Raw genomic sequence first — 22295 nt, 5'->3', positions numbered from 1 at the left:
ACTGAGACGGCACGGCGCCTGCAGAACCAGTTATCTTTTTTTGTCTCTGCTCTGGTATTGTCGTCTTTTCTACACTCAGTTCAACCACGAAAGGCAAGCCCTCGCAGGTGGCTGCCTCAATGGTAGTTTTGGGTTCGAAGCGATTACCTACTTCCGCAGATGCTTGGTGAGCATGGCTGATAGTGGGCGCCTAGCAGGCACGGAAAAATCAGAAAATGATCCTAATAACGCTATCGCGAAAAAAATGGAGAGGGCTACAGGACGCGTGATCTTTCAGTTAACAATAAAAGTTACTCAGCCTTTGTGTCCCTTTAATACAAACAAGTGACAGACTCCTCTGTCTCTTACTTGACCCCTCACATACTAAGGAACGCCAATAAAAACTTTAACTAAAAGAGACCATAGCATCCAGGAGTGGAGGACGACGTCCTCACTTACCTCACACAGAAGTACACGCAATCTCTTAAAATACAGACTCCACCCTATACAGGACACCCCAACCTCAATTCAGGCAGTGGTCACGTATTGAACAAGAATTACAGGCCGCCCTACAAACGATCAATACCCGCTCTGCACCTGGGCTTGAAAGCGTCACTGATACCCTTCTTCGTAATCTAGACAACCACACCATCGCAAAGCTCACCACCTTCTTTAATGAAGGCAGATCAGTGGTATCCTTCCTCAAATTTTGAAAGCGGCCAAAACCATACGGATTCCCAAACCCCGCAAAACTTCCGCCAAACCTTCCCTGGAGCCCACGTGCATTCCGCGTCGCCTGTACTCTGCCCACTAGCTGAAGCTGGGTAGGCAGAGAGGGGCTCAACAATAGCATCTCCCATTGCTCTTGTTGAGTAGTTTATGGGAAAAGAGGGAAATGCTCTGGGCTAAAGACAGGAGAAAAACGAGAGAGAAAATAATTTTATCTGTGGAACCTCGCCATCTTAGGAGTGGGCCAAGAGCTTTAGGGCTCTAGGAGCGTCCTACACCAGCTGGACGGCCCAGACGGAGTACGCTGGGTCGCAGATAAGAAATACTCGTTCTTTCATTACTTTGTCTGAGTCTTTCTGAGAGCGGCTATAGTCCCTCCGGTTTCTGCGGAGGACTGTTTCTAGTTCTGAGCAAAATTTAAATTCAGTGTCGTAGCCATTCGGGTGAATTGAGTGAAGACATGTGTTGGTTGAGCCAAAGGGTAGTTGTTGCGTGGAAAGTTCAGGGTGTGATGAGGGTAGTATCTGTCTCTAAAGGCAATAATTCTGGGTTATGTCCCTGAACGTAACAAGCGGGTGACTGTCCTCGTGCAGCTCCATAGTATGGGGGGGTGTAAAAGCGCAGGCCTGTTGGTGGGCGTGTTGGTTCCCCTCCATGGAAGCGTGAGCAGGTGTCTAGATGAGCTGAATGGAACCGCTTGGGCACTCTTTTTTATCACACGCAGTGCAGCTTGCGACACCCACCCCGACTAGTAATTCGGCTAGGCTTGTAGGTAATCGGTGACTACATTCATAACCCATGGCTGAGCGAGGGCCAATATGATGGCTGCCTGTTCTGCGGCCGTCATGTTTTGAAACTCGGGTGAGGAACACGCAAGCAGATTGGTTCTGGTGGTAGCCACGAAGATGGTGTACTGCTGCCCTTGAATATTTGGAGGCGTCTGTGTGGATAACTCTATGATCCATGCCGAGGGTGGTGCTGAGCGCTTGAGCCTGTGCTTGTGGGCTACCCTCGTGGTGTGAGAGTTTCATTTTTATAGGTAAAGAAAGGAAAATCTTAGTTCTTGTGGCCAAGAGTCCGGGAGGGACATTTTGTGTTTCCCAGCCTGGTAAAAGATGCGGCGACCCACTGCAGTTCTGCTCAATTGGAGCATCTGGTTATAAAGATGGCCCTCCATGAGCTCTTCCACCGTGTAGTGGAGCCCCATCCTAAGCACCAACTCCGTGGTGGCACTCATTGGAAGACGAATAGTCCGCTTAGCCGCATTTATAATAATTTGATCAAGCATCTCTATGTCCTCCTTTCTGAGTAGAAGATAGGGTGTGACGTAAGTGATACTCAAGCTGACAAAAAACTTGAATTATTCGAAGCGTATTGGCTAGCTTGAGGCCTCGCTTCTTGATGGCAACGCGCCTAATAATAATATGATTTGGTTGATGCTCTGTTTGAGGCGCCGCAAAGATCGTCACTCTTGTGGAGATGTAGGCCCAGGATCTTGATGATTTGGCTTGGAGTGATGGCCTCGCCATCAAGGAGTCTTTGAGTGTCTTCCTTGATGCGTCGTTTGGCGTGAGGGCGGGCGACAAGCAGCCCTGATTTGTTATGTCTTTAGTGGAGGCCACAGGCTTTAGCATATTCGCGTACTGTAAGTGAGATTGCATGCCCTGGTGGGATCTTCGCTTAATTTTTGTAAGTGCTGCCGCATGCCTAATGGTCGCACACGGCCGCTGCACGTGCCGTAGGCGGAGCGCACAGCGGCGCGAGAGGTCGCGTGACGCTATCACGTGGCCTTCATTGACAAAGCAGGGGTAAACCCGCAGATGTGCTTGGTGAGTGCACCGCCGGTCTTCTCCGTTTCCACGTGGGCTCGTACCTCAATCAGTAAGACAACTGGCTCACGCTCCGTTCCTAAGTGTGTTCCAGGTTCGAATCCTGGCGGTGCTTGTTTTATTTGTTCGCGGGAGTTTTCTGTCGATACCAACGTTCGCGAAAGAAGCCTTTGGGGGGTAGAGGTAAAAAGCTTTGCTTTAAAAGTCGCACAACGCGCGCTTAGGCAAGCAATCTCCGCTTTTGTTTCTCAGCCAGGCAGCGCTGGCATGAAGTGATTATTACGGTCAAAGAAGGTGTGGATGCGAAGAGCCAGGAGGGCCGCAGCCATCGCGCTGATAAGGGCAGCGCATGCTCACATTCTAGATACCTCAAACCAGGCATTATCATTACGTGTCTCTCGCGCAGTCCGGAGCACGCAGCTCGAGCGTTATAGACAAGCCTTTTTTTGCCGACTGTACCGGTTAATAAGGGGAAATTGATGATGATAGTGTTGAAGACGCCAGTTCACGTTAGCGTGTTTTTGTGTGTTAACGAATCTTGCCTGAACGGCAGCTGCTGACACCTGTCTGAGCGTACTTGTAACAAGAGACCGTGTAGACAGACAGGGCACTGAACTCAGCAATATTATTCACAAACGGCTTTGCATAAACAAATCTTCAAACAGCGGTGGGAAATCTTATGGAGTGCCTGATGTGTGTATTTTGTGAAACAAGTTGTGATTGCAGCAGTTATATTGGAATATCGCCGCAGCATATCACCTGCGACCAACACAGCCATTATTAGCTCCATAGAATCCACTAGGGCAGAGCGTATGTCTGCTTTCATTGTTCAAATTTCCAGTTGTTGGTAAAAGTGCAAGTCTTTCTTTCCAAAATACGTGAACCATGAAGAAAATCATTTGCATGAAGCGGCTGCGCTGAAAACAGGGTTTACAATTGAACTGTGTGATTGGTATTCACAACTCTTTATGCAAAGCATTAGATTTGACTGAGCACAGCTCTTCCGCATAGGCGGTACACAAAATGTGCAAGTAGAGAAAAAAAAATGGGTTTATACCGTATTTCAAATTAGAGCTTTCCAAGCGTCACAGAAACGTTGTAACAGTTTAAAAACACCTTTGAAATTTAGTGCGATGATTGGAAAGTTCGGATGACGAGCGGGAGGTGCGCATCAACAAAATTGGTGCCCGCTGTTGGTTCGAATCAAACGGTGGCAACAGAATGCTCTACGGTAAACCTGCTTGTCTGCGTGAGGTATTGGTACCCTTTTCCGCCAATTTTCTTCTCGAGTGTTTCTCCAGCCTTTATCATGTAAATGGTTCGGAGTATTGCCTGATGTACTGTTTATTTTGCCAGATTTTGGAGCCCAGCGCGATGTCGGAACAGAACTCATTTCCACCCGTAAGTATTCTCTCTACACTTCTCCGTGTGCTTTCGACTACCTCTCACGGCTAGTCGATCTGAATAAAAAATATTATGCCGCGCTTCCCCTCTCTCCACTGCAAATGAAGTCGAAAGACGATAGCCTTTGGCGCCAGGGCCACGTAACTGCCTCCCTTCTTTCTCCCGTCCACCTCTCATGCTATTCCCCTCGTGTGTCGCCCCCTGCCCGCGTTTCCCTTCTTGTGTTGGTTCTGCCGCTATAAACTCAATGAATATTTGCTGAATTGAATCCAAATTTACAACGATTGTACTGCCGGCGCGCTATTCGTTGGGGCGCTTTTTAGGGTAGCGCTTGGCGCTCGACCCATAAGCCGAATGCTTCGTGTGAGCTTGTTTTGTATTTTGTGGTGAGATGCTGTTTTTAAGACGTTTTTTGTTTGCAATAGCAAAAATGGCTCAGACGTACATTTTAGAGCGAAGCTGTATATGCCTAGGAGCAATTGAAATCCCGTGGTCCTGTGTACGCAAGAAACTCCTCGTGCGCAACACGATAAACATGCGTGACGAAACCTGTTGGGGTAGGAGTTAGAAGTAAGGAAGATGGTGTGGCGGTGTTATCCCTCTCGCAGCAGAGTACACAAGACAACGGCACGTAGGTACGGCGGGCGGTGCGTTTAAGGCAAGGCCAAGCTGCCAATGGCAAACACAAACCGCAAGTTGTTTCGATGTGGCAAGGCTACGCGTCATAAGTACGTCCGAGCAGCAGGCAGCTTGCAATCAGCGACGCCCCGAGGAAGAACGGGAATGAAAAAATACCACAAACCCGCAACGTATGATGAATAAGATTTAGTGAACCATTAAACGTAGATTGATGGAGCCATTAAAGGGAAACAGATTGTATGCGCGTGTTTTTTTTAAATAAAAGAACACTTGTAGTATCAGTTTAGTACTCGTGTTTTGCCTCAGACACCCCCAATGTTTTCTATGTGCTCAACAAAGTTGACAGGTGTGAAGAAGGTTAGCAGATTTGGTAGATAGAAAAATGTGTTGTCTAAATAAGCGTGCCGCTTGAGAATTTTACAAAGTTCAGTTGGGCAGGGTGAATGGAGGGAGTGACAGACATAAAGACAAACCAAACCTTTCTCACTTAAGTAGCCACAGAAAGGCTGTCGTCTTTAAAATGTTTTGGCAAATATGGTGCAACCAAATTGCCCCATGCGCATAAATTCACCTTTTATTTTATTTCATTTATTCACCCTTAAGGGCTCGAGGGCATTACATGAGGGGGGGCTGAGACAAGTGGCAAATCGCGGATAATAACCCATTTAACAAAAAAAGAACAATAAAGGAGAAAAATACTATGCAATATAAAGGAAGAATAACAAAGTACGCAGGTTCAGGGAAAATTATAACCGCGTGTACAAGGTACAACAATTACACAACAAAAACAGAGGAAAAAACTAGACATGATTAAAGGAAGAATAAGAAATTAGTCAGAATCGGCGACAAGTATAACCACGCGTACATAAAGAAATGACAGGGCTAAGCAAAATATTCAACACACTGCACATAGGAGTTATTAAGTTGTTGAGTGTTCCCCTATTGCTGTGCATGAAGATAAGAACCAGGGGAAACGCCCGCCATCCGTATTTTTCGAACCGCTGTGCAATGCGGCGGCAGGGATCACTGGCTTTCACGCGTACGGTGACCCTTTGACAGCAAAGTTGACCATGTTTTGGGTCCGGCGCCGGAAGCTGGGAGCTGCGGCATCGCCTGCGTGCTGTCTCTCACCGGTGGAACGCGGACGGAGGACTGCGACAAGGCGCGGGGGGCAAAATGAGCCACGAAGAGGCAACGACGCGCCGAGTGGCCCCGTGATCAGGTGGCTAGTCCGAAGGGTTGGCCGCGTTGAGTGGAGCCTATTTTTACTAATCTTGGTGCCGGCCAGGGCAGCGTGCTGGCGTTTCATGGGGGGTCAAGGCGTTGACTCTTCCCCTCCAGTGGGAACGTTTTCTGTAGGTGTAATTATTGACTACGCGAGCACGGTTATAGGTTCTAAAGATAGCAATGAGTTAATAAAGGCATGTTTAGGGGCTAGTTGGTACAGTCTTCAGTTCGATAATAACATGCGCTGCATATTTGGACGGGGGACACGGACATCGGGAGACGGACACGGACGGGGAGACACGGACGTCGGGAGACACGGACAAACCATCGTATGGTTTGTCTTTTTCACTGTCTGTGTCCCCCGTCCAGATATGCAGCGCACGTTATTATCGAATTAAACCAATGAGTTTTTTGCGAAAAACGGTCAGTACGCAATATTTTGCTATTTCGTAATGCGTTCCAGGGGGTTATTGGTTAGGAAAGTAGGAGTTTTTTCTTGAATTTCGTGTGATTGTTGACACGTGCTATTAAGTGTCCGTTGTTCAAGCGCGAGGATTTTCGGGTTGGTGTTACTAGCAGAGCACTCAGTGACCAAGGGTTGTAAAAGAACGTGTGCAGAAAGCACAGGCGGCAAATTATTGGGCGGGGGGCAAGGCTAGGAAGGCCGAGAGAATGCTTGAGTGAAGTTATTCTCACAAAATTGGAATACTGAGCCGTGATGAAGCAGGTGCCTCGGTTATGGATGGATTCTAGGTTATCTGGAAGAGATACTTGGGAAGGGTCCCATATAGATGAAGCGTACTCAAGCTTCGGTCGTACGAATTTTAAGTATGATAGTTTTTTTATTTCACTCGAAGCCATTTTGAGATTTCGGGGACAATATCCGAATACGCATGATACCTCCGGGAAAATGGTTTCGATGTGTGTTACCCACGGTAAGCAGGACGTCAGGTGCAAACCGAGATATTTCTTTGAATCTGTGGAATCTATTGGATTTCAGTTGACATTCTGTCCAACAGACGTGACCGAGTGCTTGCGGGAGAATGATAACACTTTGAAATTAGAAAGGTCAAGTGGCATGGGTCATTTTTTGCAGCATGAGGAAATAAGGTAAATCTCTTTTTAAAGGATTGTATTGTCGGCGTGGCTGCAGATAGGATTGTGTAGAGCACATACTGCCGCAGAAGGCTTTATTTAGAGTTTATAATATTGGGCAAGTATTTTATGAAGTAAAAACAGGGGGGATACGCTGTGCCTCTAAGGTACACCAGATGTTCCACTGGTTAGAAGAGATTTTGTGTTATCGGCTGTAGTACATTGCATACAAACTGTTAAAAAGTGCTGTCTTCTTGACATAGTCGGCAAAACAGAAAGAACTCACTCAAACTCAATCACATTTTTTTTTATTTACGCTGTACTCAATCAAACTCAGACTCCAAAAGTTCGTCTGTTCACAAAATCACTCGTACTCACTCATCAAATACTCATTTGTAATCGTACTCACTTGTACTCAAACTCATTTGTCCTCACGAGTATTCGTACTCAATCTGTACTCATGAGTACTGAATCTGTACTCATGAGTACTCCCTCTGTACTCATGAGTACTCAATGAGTACTACTACTCATGAGTACTACTCATGAGTACTACTCATTCTGCACTCGCGAGTACTACTCATTCTGCACTCACGAGTACTACTCATTCTGCACTCATGAGTACTCAATCAGTACTCATCAGTAGTCAATTTATTACTCACGAATAATCAACTTATCTGCACTGTTAGCTAGGTCGTACCTCGATTGAAAGACTACGTAGAAAAAATAAATTGTTTAATTGATTAGAAAAACACAGGTTACATATAAATCAGGACAGAGGGAGTAAACGTCTGACGCGGTGCACTGTCGTTGGGCGACTTACTGTCCGAAGGAAAGTACACTGTACATGTGAGAAAGAGAAACGGAACGTAAGCACTCGCGTTGCGCCTGGCGTGTCGTCGTGTTCTCAGGCCCGGTCGGGCTCAGGGGAGCTCGGGGCTTGCCGGTGCGGCCGTGGCCGTAAAGTGCGTTTTTTCTGCGTGTCTTCGGGTGGCAGCTTTTGTCGTCCGTTTTCGTTTCCGGGTGCGCTGATACGTATCCTAATCGTGCTCTGAATCCGAAATGCGCCTGCCCCCAGGCACAATGAAGCGTTCGCGTAGATTGACGTCCGTTCGTATCCAGATCACTGTCCGCTTGTTCACAGATGCTCGATGCTGGCGTTTGTTTTTTGTTGTTCCAGATACTAGAAACTTCGTTAAGAGGGTGTTCATCTCGTTGAGTTTCGGTGAATTTCAAATCTGCTTGATTTTATTGTGTGTGTGCCGTGGGATTCACTTCATCAGACCTGAACTTCACAGTGTTTACGGCGTTGCGTTGGTTGCGGCGCTTCCGTCGGCGATCGTGTTCGTGTAGCTCGTCGCGTGCTTGATGCATGTGGGGGCGTAGTCGTCTGGTTTGTCCTGTGGCGAGCTGCGCTGTGTAGGGATGGCATAGTTCGGCGCGTTGAGGACGTTGCTTGAATTGACGCGTGCGTTGCGTATGGTGCGGGAGCCGTTTGGCTTTCGTTTAGTGTGGTAGCGGCGCGTTTTCGCAGGGTGGCATGGCTGATCGGTCAAAGTCGTTGGGGCTCCGTGCTCGCAGTCGCCGTGGTTGTTTCGGAAGTAAAACCGTTGCGGTGGGGAAGCGGGCGTAGTTCGTGCCGTCCGTTCGGTCCCACATTCCTCGGCGTCGCAAGCGTGACTTCGTCGTCAGGGCATTCGATGCTTCGTCTGGATCGGGTTCATTCGTTGCCGTTCTTGCCGTGTCCGTGTCGTCGCTCAAGACCTCGTCTTTTGCCCGTTGTTTCGAGAATGCTATAATCGCTATCTCTCCCATACAAGCAAGATCCGTTTATCGCGAGTCCGCTTGCTCGCGGTTGCGTCCTTTTGTACGAAATGGTGTTTGTCGTGTGAGTCTCGATCGGAGCGCGGGTGCCGGTGATCTTGTTAATTGTGCCTCGGACATGCCGCGTGCGCTGGCCGTGTCTTTGCTCGTTGACGGACCTACTTGCACGAGTGTCTGTCATGTCGTTCGTCCGCTGGACTCGGGCGGGAGCAGCGGGTGTGGGAGAGCTCGTACTTTCCGGTAGGGTTGAACCGCGTGCGCTGGGTCTTTTGTTGCTTGTGGCCAGGTGATTTCTGTGGTTGTAACATTCGCTGGCCAAGTCCGGATAGCACCTGCAGTGGGAGCGGAGGATGTCGCGAACAGCAGTTTCCTCCGTGTATGCTGCGGCATCGTGGCGTTCCGTGCGTTGTGCATTTCGTTCTCCGTGGTCAGCTCCACTGGTTCAAGTTGGATGTCATTCGTCACTTCTGGTGCGTTTCGTGCGCTGCGCGTCTCGTTTTATCTATGAAACTGCCCTATAATTGGTGTGCGGTCGTTCGCCACGTATGGTGCATTCCGGGCGCCGTGCGTCTTGCTCGCTTGTCGTGGCCATATCCACCAATCCGGATGCGATGTCGTTGGTTGCGTGGACCCGCGCCGGGACAGCACGTGCGGAAAATGTACGTACCGGCTCCGTTGCGTTCCGTGCTCTCAGCGTTCCGTTCGTGTACGTCTGTAGCGGAAGAGCGGGTGCCAGGAACGTGGTGCCGTCTGGCTTGTGCGCGCTCCGTACGTTGCGCGTCTCGTTGCTCGTTGCTGGAATGACCTGCGCGTGGGCGATGTAGCTCGTGGGCGATGTAGCAGAACAACGTGTGTTCGTGATTTCGCCAGAAATGCACTGACCTTCGATGCGTCTCCGTAATCGTGGCGATTACCTGGAAAAGGTCCGGTGAGCACGCAATCACAATTTTCCATGCGTCGTCTCGTTCATGTGCGTGCCGTCGTGCATTCTGCCTGTGCTCGGATCTCGTGCAGTCCAGGTACCAGGGAAAACGTGCGGCCGACTCTCGCCAGTTGTCTCAGAAAACTTTCTCGTTCATCACGCAGCCTTCTGCTCTCAAACAGTGCCGCTTGCAGGGTCATCTGCCGTTTGTTGTCGGAGGCAGCCTGAAGTAGCGTTGGCACATTCGTTCGTTTGGAGAGATTGCTCACGTTCTTCGTTGTCCTCTAGAAGACGCAAGATGATGTCGTCCTTACGGCCAGAGCAGGGTAGCCCTCGTAATCGCAGTGCGCTCACGAACTGCTGTTTCTTCGTAGAGCATAGGACGTAGCGTTTCGTTGAAGTCAGCACTGTGTCGACCACCGTTGGCGTGGAGTGCATCGGTGCCCTATGTCTGCGTGCTGCACTCTCGTAGTCGTGGTGTGGTCCGTCCAGGTTGTTCGTCCGTTCGTCCTCCCGTGGCCTTAAATCATGATCCTGTCGACTGCAACATCTTAGCTAGGTCGTGGCTCGAATGAAAGGTTAAACAGAAAAAAATAAAATGTTCAACTAATTAGAAATACTGAGATTACATATACATCAGGACAGAGGAGCCCGCGAAGAAAACGTCTTACACGGTGCATTGTCGTAGGGCTTCCCACTGCGCGAAGGCACGTACACGGGAGAGAGCGAAACGGGACGTACGCACTCGCGTTTTGAATCGCGGGCTGAATCGCGGCTGAATCGCGGGGCAGTTGGCCAGTTGTAGAGAGGGCGCATTATGTACGTGAAGCTACTTAACGGCGACCCCAGTAGCTCCCATGTGTACAGCGGGGCGTGATATTGAGTTGTAATAATGAATTATCTTTATGACGGACACAGACAGACAGACTGACAGGCCAACATTGTCGCGCTCAAGTGGCCAAAGAAAGACTATCGTCTTTAAAACCATCTGGAAAGAGACGCTGCCGCCGCTGTTCCGAATTCTGCGAACATTGCGCAACCGTACCCCTCGCAACCGCCGCCAGCCCACAAAGTAAGAGATAAACAGAAAGACGAAAACCGGCTAGCGCGCGAAAAGCCAAAGAGGGAGGTCCCGCCGCGAAAAACGGACAGGACGGGCACTACGCGTCGTTGTTTCTATTTCCGTTAACAGCTGGGCCAAAACCCACACGGGTCTGATCTTACTAATTTTTCTATGCGTGTGTGTGCGGTTAACCAGAGCACCCGACACAAATTTGCTGTACCTGGCGACGCGCCGACGGTGGGCCCGATTCGCGCCTCGGTCAGCCAGCCCGCGGCAGACGTGCCGCAACTGGCGGCACACGGCGCCGCCGAGTCTACTCTCCTTTTCCCATCGAGACGGCCGCACCAAATCATGCTTGGGACGACCGGCCCGCAAAAGACACGCAGCGACGAGTAGACTCTGGAGACGGCACCGCTGAGTCGCCTCCCCTTTCCCATTCGTGGCTCGGCTGACGCAATCACTTCGCCTGCATTCGCCGGATTCAAACTCCTGATTGGAAAGATTCGAACTGCACGCGGCTGCGGCGGAACCCCGGGGGGTATAAAACCAGCCCTGAAGCAGCGGCTGTGCGGCGGCATTTCATCGGAGGCACTGAGTTGAGAAGTGCCTTTGTTCGAGCCATGTAACGCTCTTGCTACCTTTGTATATATTGTATATGAATGCAGCTTAAAATCACCGTCGGCTCGACAACTTCATCGCTCTCCTCTGCGCCGCGTCGATGGCGGACTGAGCAGGGCAACATCGCAACATCTATGCAATTGTTAACCTGTGGATTTTGTATCTATGTTGTACAACGCGCCCCTTATGTAACACCCACTGCGGGGTCTTTAAGGTAATAAAGTGAAGTGAATCGAACACTGGTGACAGCTAGAATGGCCCAGTCCAAACAGTGTGTGTGTGTGTGGTCGGGGTATCGGTCACAGTCGAGGGTATCGGTCACAGTCGAGGGCCGTAGTGCACCCAGTTGCTGCCGGTACTTGGCAGCCGTTACAGCAGCGTAGAACTGCTCTGCCGTGCTTTGTGTACTCGAGAACAAAGTTTGTAGCCGCGTTTTTCGGAGGCGTGATAGCTTCCACTGACGTCACTGTATTGCCGTGTTGGTTGGTTGGTAGCACAGTGGAAATCTGCAGCTCTTATCTCGAGCAACGCGGGTGAAGCTGACAGCAATCGATCAAAAAGTGCGGTGACGTCGTTATGTGCAATCCACATGTTTTACGAGACGTTCCAAGATAGGAGCTTAAGCGACAATCCCGGCGTCTGGCGTTGGCGTTCATCAATTCAAAACGATTCCTTCACGAGGCCACTCACAGTGCGAGCTTAAACTCCGCGGTGTAGTTGCTAGCGAGGGGTGGTCGCTCCGCCTGTAAACAGTAGTGAAGGTAGGGGAATAACCACCACCGAAATTCACCATCATCGTCAGCGCCCTCATTACACGGTGGCATAAACGAGAAGCGGCGAATCGGGTTTCCACTCGAAAGTAAAGCCATTCGAAAGCAAAACGCTCCTCCAGCGGCAAGATGACAGAGCTCTTCGACAAAATATGCGAGGCTAAACAAGGCGCCGCACGCGTTGAACTGGATATTATGATGTCCGATTCTCAACTCACAAACGTGCTTAGGTGTACTCGGATATTTTATTTCCATTGCTGGGGCAAATTCCACCGCCGCGCCTGCACGCGGCAGCGCACGGTGGGGCTATATGCTCACTTGTAAATGGCACTACACGAGACCATATTACTAGCGAACCTGAGCAATATGTTTCAAAACGGGAACCTAATAAAACCATATGGGCGCACGTACATCAGCCAAACTGTGGCTTGAATACGCACAGCTAACGTTACAAACCACGCAGTTGGTTTCACGCGAGTTACGTAAATTAACATCGACTGTTGAAATGAGCGGTTCGGCTCACGAAACGACTACACAGCGTGACATGCGTCTACGGAAACTTCTGAAGACCAAAAAAGAGAGACTTAAGTACGCCTAGTTCGTGCGTTGTTAGCAGCCTCCACCGCCTCTCCCCTAAAACAATTGGAAGGGAGCAAGCGCAATGAAGCCGCCACGCGTTCAGAGGCCGCGTCAACAAAAATAACTGCGGCAGTCAACAAGTCCCATCAGAGAAGAGCAACTGCGGCTGCGTTTCCCGCCGGGCCCTCACCCCCTCCTTTTTCCCTCTTCACCGTGACCCCTTTGCGAGCGACCGCCGAAAAACGCTTACAGCGCCATACAGGGACCGGGAAAGGAGGGAGGTGCAGTTTTCGTTGTGTAATTTTACCATACTTGACAGTTAAGGTGCACAGCGGCACCGCTAAAGTTTGCGACTCGTACACGCGCGTCCAGACTCGAGCTCGTGATAAAACTTGTTTGCACTACTGTACTCAGGAGTGCATATACTCATGAACACACAGTACTCATGAGCACACAGTATTCATGAGTATTGTACTGATGAGTGCTGCGTACTCATGAGTACTGTATACTCATGAGTACTGTGTACTCATGAGTACTGTGTATTCATGAGTACTGTGTACTCATGAGTAGTGTGTACTCATGAGTACTCTTACTCATTAGTACTCCAACTCATGAGTACTCATACTCATGAATACTGTACTCATGAGTACTAACACTCATGAGTAGTGTACTCATGAGGACTGCACTCACGAGTAGTGGACTTACCCCTGTACTCACTCGTCATCGTACTCACTGTTTTTTTCTGGGTGTGTGATCACTCATCATTGTACTCACTCGTGAGCTTGAGTACAAATGAGTACAAATGAGTCTACTCACGAGTGAGTACGCCGACCTATGCTTCTTGATAATAAGTTGTAACGGATGCCACGGGCGGACAGGTTAAGCAAAAGAAGATTATGCGCAACACGGGCAAAGGCATTCAAAAAAACTTAAAAATTTGGAGCCCGTTTGAAGGTTTTTATCCCTATAGTAAAGTATGTCTCGGGTGAAATCAGCCAGCTGAGTCTCGCATCAGAATGATTTTTAGAAGCCATGTTGATAAGCACAAAAGAAGTTGATTAGGACATAAGGTTGAATGATGTGATGTGCTCGAGGAGTCTGCTAGAATTACTGCTTATAAAAACTGGACGATAATTGGTTGGTATTTTATGAATACATAACTTGAAAAGAGGGAGAATGTGACCTATTTTCGAATCGTCTGGAACAATTCCCGATTTTCAAGAATGAGAGAATATCAAATGTAAAATTCGACTGGAATACTGTATAATGCATTTTTGTGACCTGCTGTTAATCTCATCAAAACCTGCGGATGAAGAAGTTTTGAGCGATCGGAGCAGATTAGATATACCGTCAGGGCTAAGTTGGATAGCGGGCATTTCGCTAGAACAAAGGTCAGGCGTGTAGGTGAGCAATGCGTTGACAGAGGAGAAGAAGGTTGAGCAAAAATAGTCATTTCATATAGACGTGACATTTTTGCTTTCAATCGAATTGTTTCCGGGGCCAGTTAATTCGATTACGCGGCAGTTCGGCGTGCTATCAACAACCCGCCAGAATTTGCTTGGGTTGGACTGAAGACTGCTCAGGAGGTCGGAAAAAGAAAATTTTGATTTGGGGGTGGCTAGTTCCTGAATGTATTTTTAGGCAAATTATTGGTACCTCTGCCAAAATGCCGCGCTGTTAGTCTGAATTACAGGTCGCTAAAGGTGTTTTTTCCTATTTAGCAGAGCTTTTAATGTTTTATTAAACAATAACTGGTTGTGGTTATCGGACTTGACGAGGACAATAGGTATATAGTTGGCCTTTAATGTTGGCATAACGTTCTTGGAACGTTGCCAATTAGTATTGATGTCAAAGGATAAATACGAAAGGCGGAGATTGTTAAGGAAACTGGCAAGTTCATCGGTAGAAGCTTCAAAGTTTCCCGTGTTGTAGTCAGTAATAAATTTATTGAGGGCGACGTTTTGTAGAAGTAAAGTTGTGCTAATGTGCATGAGTTTATGGTCACTGAGACCAGGGAGGATAGTTACAAATTTATACGTCATCCGGGGCGGTTGGTGGTAGAAGGTCGAGTGAGTTGTCACCTCGTGTAGGGCATGATATGAACTGGTGCAAGTTGAAGTCTAGCATTAGGTCAAGTTCATTAGAATTGTTTCGGTTCATTTGAATAGCAGGCAATATGTGAAGAGAGCAGAGTCAAGCAGATTTGAGGCAATGGAAGTCACCGAACAGAAAAAGCGGAGAATTTGGGTCCTTAAGTCTGACATCTGTAAAAGAATGCCGAAGCAAACCGCAGAACTATGGACTTCTGTCTGTGGCCTGTAGCATACGCCGAAAATGGTTTTTGCGGTGGTGCTGTACATCAATATGCACGTTAGTTCTAGGGTATCGTGGCGAAATATGAGAGAAGAAGGCGGTATTTTTTATTCCAATAAGTACACCTCCACCTCTGCGATTGTTGCGGTCATGACGGTATAAAGGAAAATCAGAGATGCTGAGAAATATTTTGCTAACTCGACGCTCTGGGTGGAGACGTGTTTCTGTTTGCACTACTACGCCGGCAGAGATATCCTCAATAAACATTTCATGGGAATTATGGTTGGGAATTATGCTACGTATGTTAATTACAGCAGTATTGGGGTTTATGGATGTCAACACAGGTTTGCGAAGCGGCAGCGTTGAAGGGCGGCGTGCACAGGGTAAGAATTATAAACTGGAGTTCTAGGGGAGGTTTCGTCCTGTTTCTGGATGCCAGATACACCATTGCTTTCAAAGGCACCATCTGAGGCACGGTGATAAACATAAAACTTCATACCCACGTGGAACTTATTGAGTCTAAGCGTCAAGGCGCATTTTTGTGAGCGAATAAACAGGAGAAGCTTTGATCTTGCAATAAGGGTGGCAGAAGAGAAATCTTCCCTTATGGAAAAAAGGTGTATGTCTCAGCTTTTTGACTCGGGCCTGTACTTTTTCTTCAGTTTTAAAGTATTCAAGCTTTACAATAATTGGACTTCTCGTGTCATCAGAATGCGTACAAATACGAGGAGCTCGCTTGATTTTGGTGGCATTAAGCTGAAGTTCAAGCTTGCACAAGACGCAATCACTCCATCCTCAGATTCTTTCCATGTTTCTCCTGCGCCGTCGTCAAAACCAGAAAAGGAGGTTATTTCGGTGCGAGTGCTTGCTAGCGTCGATGCTTGCTGCCTTTAGGTCGGCAATGTCTTGCTTTATTTGCGAAGTGTCAGCGCGAGATCAAGAGAAATGCTAGGTTCATTCGGGGATGATTCTAGCTTGGTCAGTCGGGTGACTATACCAGCCGTAGTCAATTTGTGAGTGGCGTGATGTTCCTTAATCGGATTTATTCCTTTGCAGATAGCTGCCAAGTCATGTCCACTGTCTTTAATGGTATTAATGAGCGACTGGATGTATGGGTTCAGGTAGGCTCGGGTTGTGCTGAGCGTCACCCGACAGCAACAGCAACAATTGTAAGAGCACTTGAAGACCCATCGCGTCAAAACACATACGGAACAGACTACTTCACTGGAAGTCGTAGCGACACGACACCACAATTAAACAACGGTTGCCGCTACGTATTTGTTTACAACCGTTGAGATAAATAACCTGTAATGACAGGTGCGAGTTCATTGCTTTGTCGTGGATAGTGTCCTGCCCCGCGCTTCATGCGCCGTTGTCCAGTAAAACACTGCGCGTTTAGGACACTTGACCGGTGACGTTGACGACTGTGCGTGTTGCCAGGGCAAGAGCAGGCTGCGGGGCGAAAGTGGCTTTTCAGTCGTATTCCGAGGGACGGGTGGCTGCCAGTGGTGGCAGGTGACGTTTACGTCCAGAAGTGGTTGTCGGCTCGTCGGATATGGCCTGATGGAGCCGAAGGAGGCGGCGGCAATCGGAGTGAGAGAGCCTGTAATGACAGGAGCGAGTTCATTGCTTTGTCGGACATGATGTCGAGCCTGCATCCTAAAACAATCTCATTATTGGTATGTCATAAAAATGATTTCCACACCTTTTAATAACGTTTTACTTGTCGTGTGACAAACCATTTTTCTGCGTTCTCAATCAATACTGCGTTCTCAACCTAGTCCGGGCTGTACCAGTTCAAGTGCATTCCTTTCGGCATCAAGACCGCCCCAGCGGTCTATGCTCGACTGATGCGGAGAGTTTTCGAAGGCGTGGAAAACGTATATCACTACTTCGATGACGTACTGGTCGCAACTGAAACGTGGTCGGATCACATCATTGCATTGAAAGAAGTATTCCAGCGGATCCGGGCCGCAAGGTTTACCGTGAAACCTAAAAAGTGCGAAATAGGGCCACAGACTGTCACCTTTCTTCGTCACAAAGTAGGAAATGCAACGGCGCAACCAATGGATAAGACGTTGGACAAAATATTAGGCTCAAAAAGACCTCAAACCAAACAGGAAATCCGCTCCTTCCTAGGCCTTACAGGCTACTACCGAGACTTCATCCCGGACTACGCTAAAGCAGTGAAACCACTGACAGAGTTGACTCGCAAAGGAGCTAAAAACGTGATCGACTAGAACGACGACAACAAGAGAGCTTTCTGCACTCTGAAGCAAACCTTGTCATTCGCCCCAATTTTGTGTGCAGCAGGCGCGTTCAAATAGTTTCTTCTTCGGACAGACGCCTCAGACAAGTGCCTTCAAGTAGTTGCTACAGAAATACAACACCCAGCTGCACCCAGTTTCTTACTCCAGCCGAACGCTTTCTCCACGAGAAAGTCGTTACTCAACGGTTGAGTGCGAATGCTTAGCGCTTGTGTGGGCCGTCCGAAAATACAACATTTACCTATATGGAAAGAAATTCATGCTGCAAACGGACTACCAGCCCCTGCAGTACCTTCAGACTGCCAAGCACTTGAACAACCGCGTGCTTAGATGGAGTGTATATTTGCAGGAGTATTCCTTGACGGTCCACTACATCAAAGGATGCGAGAATGTAGGCGCCGATTTTATGAGCCGAGTCTAGGCTCTAGCATTTTTTTTCGCATTATTTGCCGTTTGCCTTTTTATATCCTCCGTCATTTTTTTCCCACGAAAAGTTGCGAAAGTGCACGTGTTTTCACCCGGTAACTTTCTTGTGCGGGGGGTTATGTCATGAAGTGCACCGAGCGCGCGAAACACAAGAAGAAATCGCGGGGAAAAGGCGCTGCAAGAACGTGACTGGCGGATTGAAGAGAAAGAAACGAAGATCCGAAATAGGCTCGAGACAAGGCAGGCGAGACAGAAGGGGAACGAGGCTCGGGGTTCCAGGAAGATCGAGAAGCGATAGAGGGCAACCAGCGGATTGTATACCCCGAGGTAGCCTGGCGGACCAGCGGCTGTCGACCGGACTGCGGGTACGCCGGTCCTGAGAAGACCCTGCGCTCCAGCTGCAGTCGCCCGGACTGCAGGAGCGCCACCCAAAGCAGTGTCCGTATTCCCGCCGACCAGCTTCTTTTTCAAGTCGTCATAGCGCCGTGACTGATATCGGATGCCGGGGCCGCGCAGCGTCAACGACAACAACCGCCAGTGTTAGTCGCCTTGGACGGGAGCTTCTACTCTCCGCCGCTCCTGCCGCTGCCAAATCTGTGCGGCCCCTTGTTAAGTTTCCCGGTAGCTTGGACTCGGACTCTTCTGGCTGCGAGAGTGTGTTCGCGGGCTACGCCTGACTTCGCGACTTCTTTTTTTTTTCTTTTTGTTTATCCGTCCTTTTCTCCTTGTATTTTTGTTATAAATACTGCCGTTTTTCCAATATGGTCACCTGCCTCGTCACTTGTAAGCCGCTCCCACTACTGCTCTGAACCTGCCATAACATCACACAAGTGTTATAGGGCTGGTCAGCAGGCCCTTAAGACAGAAAGGATAAAGACAAAGATTGGATTGGATTGGAACCAACTTTATTTGTGCCGGCAGTTGGGCGTCTGCGCGGCCCGATGAGAGCCTGCATCTTCTTCGGGGTTGCCGCTACTCGGCACGGGTCCTTGCTCGCCATTGCCGAAAACTGGGTCCCTGCTTTTTGAGCGCCCTTGGGACCTTCTGGACTGCCCAAAGCTGTAGTCTTGGTCTTGGCTGTGTGAGGACGGGAAAATTACATCAAATTTAACGCATTTACGTTCCATTTGACACAAGAGGAGTGAGGGGATAGGGAAACAGCGTGATGTGTAGAAGCAGAGTGCAAGGGGTGGCTTAAGATGTGAAGAAGGGGCAGGAACGAGGAGGAGAGAGAAAATAATGTTATCTGTGGAACCTCGCCATCTTAGGAGTGGGCCAAGAGCTTTAGGGCTCTAGGAGCGTCCTACACCAGCTGGACGGCCCAGACGGAGTACGCTGGGTCGCAGATAAGAAATATTCGTTCTTTCATTACTCCGTCTGAGTCTTTCTGAGAGCGGCTATAGTCCCTCAGAAAACGTTTCAGTGAGGGTGGTGTTCGGCAGAAGTGTCTCCTCAGTGCAGAATTTCCCGTTGCGTGTTCACCAATGCAGCTTCTTCCACCAGAAGAGCCTAGTCGGGCAGGTACGAATTAACATGATCCCCAGCTTTTAACCGCGAAGCTGTTTAGCAAATCGTAATTTTTTTGTCCGCAATTAAAATGCCAGGAAATGGACGAGCGTGCGCGCGTGAGCCGGGGGCTCGCAGCGACCTCCCGGCAGTTAACAAAACCAAGAAAATGCCTAGCGCTCGTGCGCGCGTGCCTCGCGACAACCGCATGGCGTTCCCTGCGCATGTTTGCCAAGACAAGCATACCCGCTTAGGGAGATTGGCCAAGATTCGTAAAAAGCAAGAAACTTCTCTCGCCGTAATCGCAAGAACAGTTACTCGGAACAAGAAAGCTTCCAGCATTCGCCCTAATCGTAGCAAAACTCTCTCGGAACGAGAAGGACGCCTCATAGCGTATGCTTTTCCAAGGTGATGTCCAATGATGATCACTTCAAAAAATGAAAGACGCTCACACTGATAGCAGCAATGATGGAGTAAAGGTCGTTGCGGCATCGAAGAAGAAGGAAGTCGCTGCGAAATTTAGAGTAACAACAATAACAAGAACAATCGTGGACTTAAACCTTCGTCATGTTCATGAAGGTTGCGTACTACTTTGCTACCTTCAAGTCTTACCCATTATTGGGAGGTTTCTTCATTTTGGGGAAAAAAAACTATGAGGTAGATCTTGGATAAGCTAGAACTTCTACATTATGTGACATCGCGAAGCTTACCCACAGTATTTGCATAACGTATTGTGCTATATGGGAAATAGTCGTCATCATCATCATCATCACCAAAAGCCTATCTACGCCCACTGCAGGGCTAAGGCCTCTGCCATTATTCTCTAATTATCCCTGTCCTGTGCTAACTGCAAGCAATTTATCCCCGCAAAGTTCTTGATCTCATCTGCCCATCAAACGTTCTGCCGCCCCTGCTGTGCAGGTGCCGACTATTCGAGTCGTGCACCCGCATCTGACGAGAAAGCAGAAACCGACTCTCAGGCTGCTTAGGTACTTTCTTAAACACTATTAAAATAAATCTACTTTTTCCCCTCCGCCTCCTCCCTGTGACGCGGCTGAGGAGAAATCGTAGATTTATTTAATAGTGTTTGGGAAAGTATCTAAAGCAGCCTGAGAGTCGTTTTCTGCTTTCTCATCAGATGCGGGTGGATGGCTCGGAGTGTCTTTTTTGTCAGGTTTTTGTAGTTCCATGGTCAGTAGTACGTTATTAGCAGGGTAAGCTACTGTTTTCCTAACTTACTGCCTCTCATGGATGCTAACGTGCTGCCTCTGGTCGAGGAGTGGAATGGGGTGCAGGCGATCTCTACCTTCCTGGTAGGGGTTTGGATCGCATGGTGCGAGTTTCTATCGGCGCCACTGGACCTGACGTGAAGCTTTGGCTATCCTTTTGAGAATCCGCAACCACAGTCGAGGCATCTGTTCGGGTTAGCACTAGAGACGTGACTGGCTCTTCGGCCTCTGGCATTGTGGTGCGTCGTGTGCTACCGCTATGTACTCGCTTTTCCAAGTCATAACCGCCATTATAACTTCCTTGATAAGGTTGATCCGTAAATAGGCGCCTGGGCTGGGTACGTGGGTGCGGCGATCTCACCGTACAATTGGATTAGTGCTTTGCCTCTTGCCACCCTTCTGTCGTTATGGTGCTCAAGATGAATATTTCTTGGGACAGGGTGTATTACATATACTTTCTGCTGTCCTTAGGAAGCACTCTAGCTGGGCTTTCATTCTGTGGAGTGCGCTAAAATCTCTCGGGAAGTCTTCGGCCGGCTGGACTCATGAATTGTCTTGATTGTTCACTCGACATGTGTCTCTCGACGGGAACGGCTACGGTATTGTGTAGTTGTTCCATCTTGAGTATTTATCGCTTCCGTCGCGCATCGGTATCCCCAACGCTTGCTCGAATGTTGTTCGAACCACCAACTCTATTTGGCGCCTTCGGTTTGTTTTTAAAGTCGCACATGTGGTTTTGTACGTAATGCGTGACAGTACAAATAGTTGCAGCGCCATTATCGTATTACGTACTTAAATTTTTTGTGTAACTCGGTGGATCACAAGTGTGACGTGATCCGTTGTCTTCATTAGGTGCTCAACCACGCAGCCACTTCTAGCATGGGCTTGTACAGTAAGGCCTATGGCGCGATAGTACTTCGTGGGTTGGATGCTTTGGCCTTCCAGAGAAATTTTGCGGTCGCGAGTGTCTCGCTAGATCCTCCATCTTCTACCGTTGACATTTGTGGTAAAACACGAAGATACGTTCAGCCAATTTTGGGGCGGTAGCCCGAGTGCCCCATTTTGCAAAACCCCGGCGTTGGTGTTGCTGTAGTTGTTCTTTTCCCGTCTAGACTATGCGCGTCACTGTAAATAGTGCTTTAAAAACGTTGCAGATGACATCTACGTTTCAGTCTTAAGATGTATGAAGCGCTAGCTTTACTTCGACTCCCAGGAAGTGTTTTGGAACTAAATTGCTGCATTTACTATGTAGGCTTAACGAGAACTGAAGGTCCGCGAAGGCAGAAGGGTTACCAGGAAGCGTGTTCAATCGCCGTGTTCTAGAAGAGACTGAGACCCTCCATGCTTCTGTGGTTTAAGATGGGAGCGTGAAAGGATGCGGCTGCGGTGTTTTGGTCAGTGTGAGGGAGGGAGAAGGTGGCATTGTAAGTGTTGAACGCTTTTGCTTTTTTGCGAAGACGGAGGGAGAGAGAGACAAAGTTTATATTTTTTTGCTGTTTTAATGGTGGCCGGCTATTTTAATGGTGGCCGGCATGCCGAACATCGACGCTGGGGCATTAATAACTGCAGTCGAAGCCCGCCCCGCTCAATGGCAGGCTAAACACAAAGATAACAAGAACAAACCCCACAAACAGACGTGGGATGAAGTGGCAGCAGCCGTGGCGCCTGGTGTTGCGGACGGAGGTAAGGCACTTGTCACCTGCCCTGCAGCCTGTGCGCATAGTTATTGTAACAAGTCGTCATTGTTTTCGTGTGTTTGTGCCGCAGAAACCGTGCAGAAAAAATGCAAGTCACTGCGCGACAAATACCGGCGACTGTTCAATCTCGCGCTGGATGCCGAAAGAAGCGTCGAGCGCGCACGCCGGCACGTGATTTTGTC

General features: G+C 48.8%; 1 protein-coding gene across 3 annotated transcripts in view; it reads left to right on the top strand.

Annotated features, from left to right (window-relative positions):
• The window catches only part of LOC144164386 (eukaryotic translation initiation factor 2-alpha kinase 1-like), a 357352-nt gene that overhangs the window by 90462 nt on the left and 244595 nt on the right, over nt 1-22295 (top strand). For all 3 annotated transcript variants that reach the window (XM_077694911.1, XM_077694912.1, XM_077694910.1), the window contains one exon: nt 3894-3938. In XM_077694911.1, the coding sequence (XP_077551037.1) occupies nt 3894-3938 (45 nt within the window). The remainder of the gene's footprint in view (nt 1-3893; nt 3939-22295) is intronic.

This window comes from Haemaphysalis longicornis, unplaced genomic scaffold, assembly GCF_048455015.1.
Source record: "Haemaphysalis longicornis isolate Haplotype H1 unplaced genomic scaffold, Haemaphysalis longicornis Haplotype H1 scaffold_13, whole genome shotgun sequence".
Classification (NCBI taxonomy): Eukaryota; Metazoa; Arthropoda; class Arachnida; order Ixodida; family Ixodidae; genus Haemaphysalis; species Haemaphysalis longicornis.
Note: the sequence above shows the minus strand (reverse complement) of the source record. Positions and strands in the feature narration are given on the sequence as shown.